A 10,840-nucleotide genomic window follows, 5' to 3' on the forward strand; every position below is an offset into this window, starting at 1 on the left:
TTCGTTTTCTATATTCTTATTCTCATGGTCATGGATCGGTGCGTTGCCAGTGGATTTCAACTACCAACCTAATGAATTGGGAGGAATAAAATACAAAAAGAAAATCTTTTACAGGTTGGATTCAGGACAGTAAACTCTTAGCATCTATTAATATTCCATTCTTTTCCTGCTTTGCTCATCTTCCACCCTGATTCTTTCCCTCATTTGCTGAAACATGGAGCAGAACAGCATGAGCACCTCTCCACTTGCAAAATAATCTGTGCAAACGATTATAGACACCTTGCATTAATCACATTTAGATATTGCACAGTGGCAGATTCCAACAACTATAAATAAGAATAGCAGGAGGGGGGGCAATAGACTGTCCAGGGCTTATAGCTGCCATGACTAGTTATACTTTAGATGCAATGAGTACGTCCACCATGATCATGGTTTTGCTGCTGTTGATCAGTTATTCTCACTGCTTCCACGCTGCTTTTAGTGATATAGATGGTACTGATCCTGTGGAGATAGCAGCCCCAACCTGTAAATCGTATGAATGCCCACTTTATATGTCTGTGCACAAAGATGAAGAGTTTGAGATTCGTCACTATTCTAACCACACTCTCTGGATCTCCAGTTCTGACATCAATGTTAATAATTCTTTCAGACAGGCCACTACTGCTGGATTTCTCAAGTAATGTGCTGAGTCTCTTTCCTTAATTACATGGATAGGGGTGTGTATTTTGAAATAGGGTTTTATGAATTTAGTATCTTTTTCTTTCTTTTTTTCTTTATTTTTATTTTAGAGGAATTTAGCCCTTCTCATAGTTATTAGTAAACCTCTGAGGTTCACAGTCTGTCTTCTTGGATTTCTCAGTTTCTGAGGTATACAGTCTGTCATCTTGGATTTTTCAGTTTTCTCAGGACTTATCACTCCCATCACCAGTTGAGTTGTTTTAGAGACTAATTTTAGTATATTTTGAAGTGAGGTTTTTAGAATTTAAATTTAATGTAGATGGAAGGGATTTAACTTCCACTAAATATTGTTTTATGAACCTAGTTGACCTGGAGTATGCCCTAAAACTACCTTTACTTGAACAAACTGCTCAAGACCAGATGCATCCGGCAAGAGCGAAAGTCTGAGTGGGTAATTGCATGTGGCTTAGTTTCCCTTGAATAATTGTGATGAGACACTATGCATTGGTAGATAGCAGCCAGTGAACCCCACTGCTAGTTTGGCAATGAGTTATCATAGGATTTCCCACTGTTCAAAAAATAAGTGAGTTATAATTTTTTTGGAGAGGTAATATTGATAAGCCTTCGGCCTATAGTATTGAAACAAAGAGCCTATTTACCAGTAAAGTGGAAGTGGAGGGAAGTGTTTTGACATTTATGCCTATCTGCCTTTACCAATTATTTAATGTATATGACTGTATGAGTAACTATCTTCATTTATATTGGTAAAAATAATTGTGACTTTTGTTACTAAATTACTTTTATCTTCATCTATACTTGTAGCAATAATTGTGACTAAATTACTCTAAACAATTGGATGATGGATTTGGTTCAGGCTGTTCAACTACGTGAAAGGAAATGGAGGGAAACATGAGGAGATTCCAATAACAGCACCGGTCCTCACAGAGGTATTCCTGTCGAGCCGAGGCCCTTCATGTGACACAGCCTTCGTCGTTCGTCTGCCTGTGGCCAAGAGCTTTGAAGAGGTGGTAGAAAATGATAATCTCAATAACCAGTCGCTGCATGCACAGCGCTGGAACGGGTGGTGTGCTGCTGTGAGAAAGTTTGGCGGATTTGCAACGAAGGCAATTGTTGTTGAAGAGGCCCAGAGCCTCAAAACAAGCCTGCTTGCTACCCCTTGGGCAGACTCTCTCAACAGTACCATGAATAAAGATGGCAAGTGCTTGCATAACGAAGATCCTACGATATTTCAAGTTGCCCAATACAACTCCCCATTTGAGAATCAAACTAGGTTTAATGAAGTTTGGTTTGTATGGAACAGCTCTATAGAATCAAATTGCAGCTTTGCTTAGTATGATGGCTTAGTATGATGGATAGGATGGGGATAGGGAATATGAGATGGTAGTGTGCCTGGGTTTGCTTCCTGTGCTAGGTAAAAAAATAATCTTCATGAGGTTAGCTTTAATGAAATAAAGCACAATATGATGGTAGTGCTCTTAGTGTGATAGTAGGTATAGAAGATGTTATAGTTCAAGAAGACCTACTTCAGTTAGATCTCTTAGTATCATAAGAATATGTTGTCGTGTTTTCATTGTGATACAATGCTTTAATATAATTAATTTGAGAATTCAATTATATTTAATTAATGTGGTTGTGATTTTACATGGTTATGTATAAGTTTTACTGGCATTTTATAGAAGGTTTTCATTGATTTATTTTTTTTGGATGTATTTGTATTTTGATTACAATTTTTTTTTTTAACTTTTTGGATGGCAGTATGTTTTTTTTTTGCTATGTATTTATTTAAATGATGATATTAGCTTGCTATTTTTGTTGGCCATATAAGTTTGTTATTTTTGTTTTTGCAAGGATGGTTCTTTCTAAAGAGCTTTTCTGAATATAACTTTGTGCATATACAAAATGTAAACTTCAATTCTATTAATGAAAATTAGGTTTTTACTTTAGAAATAAATATAGTTATGCTTAAGTTAAGCAAATGTTTTTAGAAAAAGCTTTAATAAATATACTTTATATAAGTGAAAAAATAATTTTAAATAATAAAAAATTGTGTTGTTATTAAATTTATTTGATAAATAAGATGCATTATGGTATTTCAAAATTTGAAAATAGATTATTTTTAATAAATAAATTTGAAAGAGTATTAATGTTAATACTTATTATTAAAAATAATAATAAGAGTTGCTTAAATAATAGCATGTAGGATAAAAAGTTTATTTTGAAATGATTAAAATCATGGTAACAAATGATTAGTGCATTGAGTGGGAATGAACATGGATGGGTTTTGAGAATTGGAAGGGGTTCTATGTCTATCTTTTAAATACCTTTAAATCAACATTGAAAAATTAGTAAAATGTAGATTATTCAAGCTCTCATCCATAAATTTCTCTTTATAAATCCTAATGTTCTATAAGAGAAATATATTCCAACTTCAATATTATTATTTCACTCGTTTTAATTGATGTCAATATTTTATATAAAAATATTTGATTTTCTCAATTTGATTTATAATCCATAAGTATTTGTTTTGATATAGAGTTTATTTGATAAATAAATATGGTTATGGTAGTTTAAAGATTGATAATCATTTTTTATTGATGAACAAATTCAAATAAATATTAATGTTGAGATCGTATTATTGAAAAAAACCTGTAGAGAGTGAGTTGAAATTATAATGTGTAGGGTATAAAAATTGTTTGTAGTGATTTAAGCCATGGCTACAAATCATTAGTGCAATGAGTTGGGATGAACAATTAATAAGGGAGTGTTTTGTATTCTATGTTTGTTATGAAATTATCTAGCTATCCTATGATAGGGTTGGGGTCACAAGATAATGGAAATAAAGAGATGATTAACTCAACCCTAGAGTAGCAAATATGAACATTCATGTAATTACGAGGAGTTGTGGAATATTCACACGGAATATTAAAGGTTAAAGATGACCATATTAAAAGGTATATACTCTAGCCCTTGCTCTAATATCCAAGTTTGCAAATAGAGTAAAACAAAGAAATAAAATATAATTGCTCTAGCTAATAGTGGATTCAGATTCCTATGATAGGGACTACACCTTGTTGACCAATATTCTACCATCTTCATTCATAAAGCGGTTTTTAAATTTGTGAGAAATAGACTTAATATGGGGGGTGTGGTGGGGGCGCGGTTGGGGTAGGTGAGTTTGTGTGTATTGGGTATTATAAAAGGGATATGTAGTAAAAACATGGGATATCTATTAAAAATAAAGATTATTTTTATTAGAAAAATGTATTAGGAATAGGGGATTTAACAAAAGGATTTTGGGATGTTTTCATCGATATCTAGGGGAGATTAGAAGTATTATTTAATATCACATTATTGTAGACACTATGATGCGGGATGACTAAGTGGAGATCCCATGTTTTCTACCAAATACTTGAAATCAAACAAGACAAAATACATCAAGTACATGTAATTTGAGAAATGAAAGAAGAGAACTACCTTATTAATGAAATGAATAGAAAATCATAGAACACATTCACTCACTTCTTCATTGTCAACATCGCGTTAGAACTTCCATATGTGTTCCTCCTCCCAGATCATTGAAGCTATATTCTCTTATATGAGCCTAACTCAAGGAAAGTATAAGGAAGAGGAGTCTATTAATATAATATGGGAAAGGATTTTGGAAACTAGAGATTCTAAAGAGGGAAATGACCTTAAAAACTTGAGAATAAAATGCTTGTAGATTTAAACACCAATTTCCAATATTATATGGTGCTCCCCTTCTCCTTCACCTTAAGGATTTATTTATATCAAGGGTTAATGGTTGGTGTAATTATGCATGGAATATAGGAGGTAATGCACTTGCTACAACCATAAAATCCTCCCAAAAATGTATATTTGTGCACATTTATATTTTTTGGGTGCATTTTGGAGACATACACACTTTGTTCAAGGAAAAGTAGCATTTGTACACTATTTTCCTAAAGGGTAGTAGCATATATACACTAGTTGTTTGATAAAAAGTGCAATACATCTTTCAACAAAAAGTGATTTTTGAAGAGATTCATAGGGAATTTTGGCCTACAATAAAGAGAGCTTTGAGGATGAAGTCCAATGAAAATATCTGTTAGACATACGAGGTGACAAAAGATGTTATAACAATGTTCTACACCTAAAATTATTTAAAATCAATGATGATAAATAGAAATTGGTATTCTATAGATTATTCAAGCTCCAATCCATAAAATCCTCTTTCTAAACACTAGTATTGCATCACAAAGATAGATTAGAATCTTGACATTATTATTTCACTTCCTTTGATTAGTATCAATATTGCATGTAAGAAAAATAGTCTCTCAATGTTGATTTATGGAACTTTATTTTTCCAAACTTACTTATAAACATTTGTAAATTGGAGGTTTTGTGAATCAATTCACTTGCACTTATGTAGAAAGGGTGATTTTATTATCACTTTTGGTCTTCCATAAAATTAAGATTGGAATTGACTAATTACCTTATTAGGAAGTGTTTTCAATCTAAAATGGAAGCCTTAACTCATATTCCATTGTGGATTTTTTGATACTCTTTTTCCATTGATTTTTGCAATGAAAAAATTTAAGAGTTAGTAAGGAATTCCTTAGGCATGTTTGTTAAGAATTATGGCATTACGAAGACCAAATTTTATGTGACTATTTATCCCTAAATATGCATCCAATAATCATTTTCAAACCCGTTCATGAATTAGTAATAATGGATACATTTTTTAATAGAGAATGGGTCCAAACAATCGATTATATATGAAATTTAAAAGGCCAATTAAAGATAAATGAGTGATGGAAAAATGGGTGAGTGAAAGGGTTTATAAATCAAACTAAAAACTTTATAGTGATATTTTTAGATTAACTAATACTTATTAAGGACTAATTAATTGAATATTTTTTTCTTTAGCTCACACCATATAACATTTTAAACCAATTAAATTCTATAAATTTAAAATATATTTCGGTGCCATTTATTAATACAAATTAACATCATATTTTTAATCTTAAAATCACAAAAATTATTCTAATAAAAATTTAAATTATGAATCATATCCCATTGCATGTTTGAGATTTTTTAACACTAGATTGCACATCACCTACACTTTTAAGTAACATCAAGTTTGAATAGAACTAATATGACAACTTTTCATTCTTTTAAGTAATACATTTTTCATTGTACGTATCATTTTCCTAAATATTAATAAACAAAAACTGATTTCTATAATCATTGACATTGTTAGATTTCCTTTATACTTCGTCTCATGCTTTGAGATAAATATTATAGACATTGTTAGATTTCCGTTATACTCCGTCTCATATTTTGAGATAATTATACAGTTTTAAAATACCAACAACATATTTTATATGGATGCACTGAGATATCTCATTTATCAATCATTTGATTTAATGTGCAAGTCATAAAAACCCATCTACATTCTTATATGCAAATGATATCCATAACCTAACATGGAATATCTTCAAATAATTTTTAAGGAAACCCTTAGGATTAGCTCTAAATAATTGAATGACATTCAACCTATAAACATCTTTGTGGTGATCTATATTTATTCAATCTATAAAAATGTTTGTGGTGATCTATGTTCCTTGCGTTTATCTCATTTGTGTGTATAAATGTTGCAAATATATATATATATATATATAAATGGTTTATTTAGCCCAAAAAAAATGTGACTATGAAGAGAAATGTTATTCATTAATTAATATTTCTATTTATACATTACAAATATCATAATTATATATTCATTAAAATAAACTATTTAATTATATATATATATATATATATATATATATATATATAGATATAGATATTCACACATAGAATATATACATAAACAAACAAAGTGTTGAATAATGTCTTCATTGATCTCAAATTCATGGGGAGACCCAAAGGTGGGAGCACGAGGAAGATCTAAAGAAACATCAAATTTCAAAGAACGTCGAAATTATTGAAGAAGCCTCAAAATTTTGTTATAACATGGAAAGGCATGCAAAAGCAATGTCTTTGAATGTTTTTCATAAGTTAGCATAACATAAAAATCACAAAAATTTGAAAACCCATCAACTAGGCCCTCGGAATATCAAGAAGTTTACAAAGGAAGAGTTTTACAGTTTTACTGATATCCTAGTGTATTATAACTCCTAGTTACGCCCGTGATTGGGAGGTGCTAAGGTGTAGCACCTGAGGGCTAATCTCCCCTCGACATATTAAAATATCATCACTTCTAACAAACTATGGTTGCTCGTGGAATCACTCACATATTGGTATACTAGCTCCTAGTCATATCCCTCAGTTACAAGGCACTAAGGTGTAGCTCTTAAGGGCTAATCACCCTCGCATATTTCCATATTGACATTATTTCAAAAGGCACAACCTTGAATATTTTATCATATTCTAAGCCCCAGTAGCTCCTAGTTATAGCTTCAAATCATAAGGGTGCTTAGGTGTAGAGAAATAATAGGCATTGCAGTCGTAGACCAATGATTAAGCTCTCCTATGACCCCTGTAGTGAAAAGGAAACAACAAGTGGGAGAATGTTGGGTGTGTGTTATATTATTTCCATGCATTTGGAAAAAAAACTATTTTATGCGGACCCCATAATAGTTGGACGGACCCACGGATTGGGGGCAGACCCAAAGATGGTGGGCGGACCTACCCATGGTTTTGTGCATGGTTTTCGTGAATGGTTTTTGGGCATGATAATTTTTTTCCCATGGTATTTGTAGATCCAAAAAAGGGAACTATGGTTATGTTCTAATATAGGGTTAGAGGAATGGGATTTATGAATACTTCAACATGTATATATATGTATTGTAACATTGAAAGGAATATAATGAAAAATCAATCTGGTATTCCTGAGTTTGGGATCCAGAGGAAAATATATATGTATATTTGTTTTATGTTTTCGCCATTGTATATTTTTTCTATTTGGAGAATTTGTATGCAAGTAATTTTTATACAAGGTTAAAACCTTCATTTGGTATCAGAGTTGTTTCAGCTTCAAGGGGACACCTTTGCTATTGAGGGGTTTTACTCGGGCCTGTGGTAGACCCTGTTACAGTGGGTGATCTCTAGGATCGATTCATGTGGTGAAAGAATATGGAAAACAATGGAAAGATAGAGATCAAGAAATCCACTGGACAAAGTTATGAGTTGTGGAAGCTCAAGATGGAGGATTTGTTGGTGGATAGAGATTAGTGGATCATTGTAGATCCAGATACGAAACCAACAGGAATGTCAGCAGAAGACTTAGAGAAATTAGATCGGAAGGTAAAGAGCACAATATGATTATATCTCTCAAATTTAGTATTATTGGATGTATCAGGGGAAGCTATAGTGAAGGCTTTGTGGGTCAACATGTTAGGTACTTTGTATCAATCTAAGTCTCTAGTAAACAAATTGGTCTTATAAAAAAATTTTATAACTTGAGGATGAAGGATGGAGACTCGATGATAGAGCATCTAAACACCTTCAATATTGTGGTAAGTCAGTTGTTATCTGTTGATATTGAAATTTCAAATGAAGATAATTGCATCAGTCTATTGTGTTCTCTACCAGACTTATGGGATAATCTATTTGTTGCAATAGGTAGAAATACAACTACCTTAATGTTTGATGAAATAGTCTCATCCTTGTTATCAGAGGAAATGAGAGGGAAAAATATAGAGATGCCTTTTCTGTAATAGGACGGTCCCATAATAGAAACATAAATAAGTCCTCAAGTGGGAGATCTAAATATAGAGGGAGATCTGAATCTCTAGGTTAATCTGTGAAGGTATGTTGGAAATGTGGAAAACAAGGGCAATACAAAAAGTATTATAAATCTAAAACTCCTAAGAAAGGAAAGGGATTTTATGATGCTCCTTTTGTAGAGGAAAAAACCACCTTAGATTAAGGTGGTGATGTGTACTTGGCTTCTTCTTCAAGTACACACATAGATCACGAGGCATGGTTGCTTGACTTAGGTACATCCTTTCACTTCACTCCTCATAGGGAGTGGTTCTCCTAGTATGATAAATATGATGGTGGTGATGTCTTCCTAAGGGATGATAGGAAGGCCAAAATCATGGCACACGAGAAATTCAAGTTGAACTTACAAGGTGGAAGGATTAGAACACTTCATGGTTTTCTGCATATTCATGTATTCTCTACAAATCTAATTTCTGTAAGCAATATGGATGATGCAGGTGTAAAAACAGTGTTCAGGAAAGATACCTATAAGATGTTTTGGAGAGCACTAGTATTGATGTACGGAGTTTGGATTGGAACTTTATACAAGCTTATGAGTAGCATTGTTATTGATGGGTGCAACATTTATGTGGTCCTTGAAAGTGGAGCAAAAAATCTAGTGGTCTCTGGAGAAAATACTATGTTGTGGCATCAAAGACTTGGACATATTGGAGAGAGGGACCTTCGAGTACTTCATGGTAATGATATGGTAGAAGGTATGTCTAATTTCTCTCTAGATTTTGATTTCTGTCAACATTGTGTTTATGGGAAGTAGAGTCAAGTGATTTCACCCTCTAATGCTAAGACGGTGTTGATGGTGCTAGACCCGCCAACATGTCAGGGGATCTCCCTAGTAAGAAGTCCCAAATTGACCTCAAACTATTTGGTGTAGGAGTCCCAACAGTGGGTTGTATGGTATCGCCTAAACCGCGGTTGCACACAGAGGAATGTATGATGTCCCTGTTTGTAGCAAGGGTGTGACATTTGCAGTAAGCCAAAGAAGGTGCATGAATGGTTCTAACACATGGAAAGTGGGGTGAGTGCGCCCCTTGGAAACCTGTGATAACATGTGACTAAAAAGGGAACACACGAGCAAAGATGCATCATAAGCTGAAAAGTAAGTAAGCTAACAATCCAAAGTGATGGTTAAACCAATAGCACATCTCAATAATATTCATACATACTTATACAGAAAGAGTCCATACATGCATGCGTAAGCAAAAAATACATATATCATTAGAGTAACCCATATAGTTGAAATACATTAACAACATATACATGAAATGTGTTGGCTCTATTATATTAAGAAGTGAAAGTTCCAATCATACAGTATAACCATGACCAACCACTAGTCCTGATAGCGGAACGTTACAGTCACTACCAGTTGCTCCTCCAAAGAGATGTACTAACTCTGCACTGTGGAGAAGCCAAGGCTCGTTACAATACTCTCCAAGCTTTCTCTAAGATACTCCTATCAGAAGCTTGGCTAACCCAAAGCCTATACAACGAGTTATAAGGTACTATATATAGCAAAGGGTGGGGTGGCCCTTGACATTCCCCTTTGTGACTATTCATCTACCCTCATGACTCTTCAACTACTCTATGATTGTTACATTCAACTATTGACAGTTGAACTTCCACTTGACAAGACGTTACATACAATTTGCACATGTACCCATATGAGACAAAATAGGCTTGATAAAGCCATGCAAGACATCACTATGAATCAGACAACTGTGGGAAGACTAACTCTTCGACATCCTTATGATGGTCGATGGTCACGAACTAATGCCAAGCTCAGTACTCTGGGTTGGTGTCAGTGTACTCTGTGGTGACATATTTCTAGAAATGAACTCTTGCCTTTGTTGCATCTGGGTACACTGCTTTTGGCTCCTCTATCCAACTCGGCTGATTACAAGTGCATCATTTTCTTGAGTGTGGCTAGATCAGCAACATACTAACACATAGTGTCTGCACTTATTTCCAAGTTTGCACTAGTGGCTATGCGCATCAACTCGTCAAAGTATGAGTCTAGCTCCAGTCAGATTTGTGCCTTTGTATTTTCCTCGGTGAGTGTCCCAATAGATAGAAGCATGCATAAAAACATCCATGATTCTGAATACCTGTGCATGGGAAGCCTATAAACTAGTGATTAGTTGTGGGAGTTCTTCATAATTCCGGATCTAACTCCGAATGTGTGCCTTCAACTCAACCTCTCTGAGCTTGATTATCTTGGGAAAGTGTAACAAGGCTCCCTTGTATCTCATTGTCCATGTTTGTATGTAATTAACACTAGCATGCAATTTTGATAAGATACGTGCTCTCTTAGCACAGTGTTGCTGCCAACCGTTGAGATGGACAATTGCCTTATGCA

General features: G+C 33.8%; 1 protein-coding gene across 1 annotated transcript; it reads left to right on the forward strand.

The window, feature by feature from the left end:
* The first annotated feature begins 383 nt into the window (after nucleotides 1-383).
* Nucleotides 384-2,030, forward strand: LOC149178499 (uncharacterized). Its single transcript, XM_089422120.1, has 2 exons — nucleotides 384-676; nucleotides 1,553-2,030. Exons 1-2 carry the CDS (start codon nucleotides 384-386, stop codon nucleotides 2,028-2,030), a joined length of 771 nt encoding a protein of 256 aa, XP_089278246.1.
* Nucleotides 2,031-10,840: the final 8,810 nt, after the last annotated feature.

This window comes from Pinus tabuliformis, chromosome 4_1 (assembly GCF_031772625.1).
Source record: "Pinus tabuliformis cultivar Carrire ecotype Pingquan chromosome 4_1, CPIR1, whole genome shotgun sequence".
Classification (NCBI taxonomy): Eukaryota; Viridiplantae; Streptophyta; class Pinopsida; order Pinales; family Pinaceae; genus Pinus; species Pinus tabuliformis.

Bases quoted from the DNA above. Each gene is read 5' to 3' on its own strand.
- LOC149178499 (XM_089422120.1), top strand. From the start codon at position 384: ATGACTAGTTATACTTTAGATGCAATGAGTACGTCCACCATGATCATG. The intron at 677-1,552 runs GTAATGTGCTGA...GATTTGGTTCAG, and splicing joins ACTACTGCTGGATTTCTCAA to GCTGTTCAACTACGTGAAAG.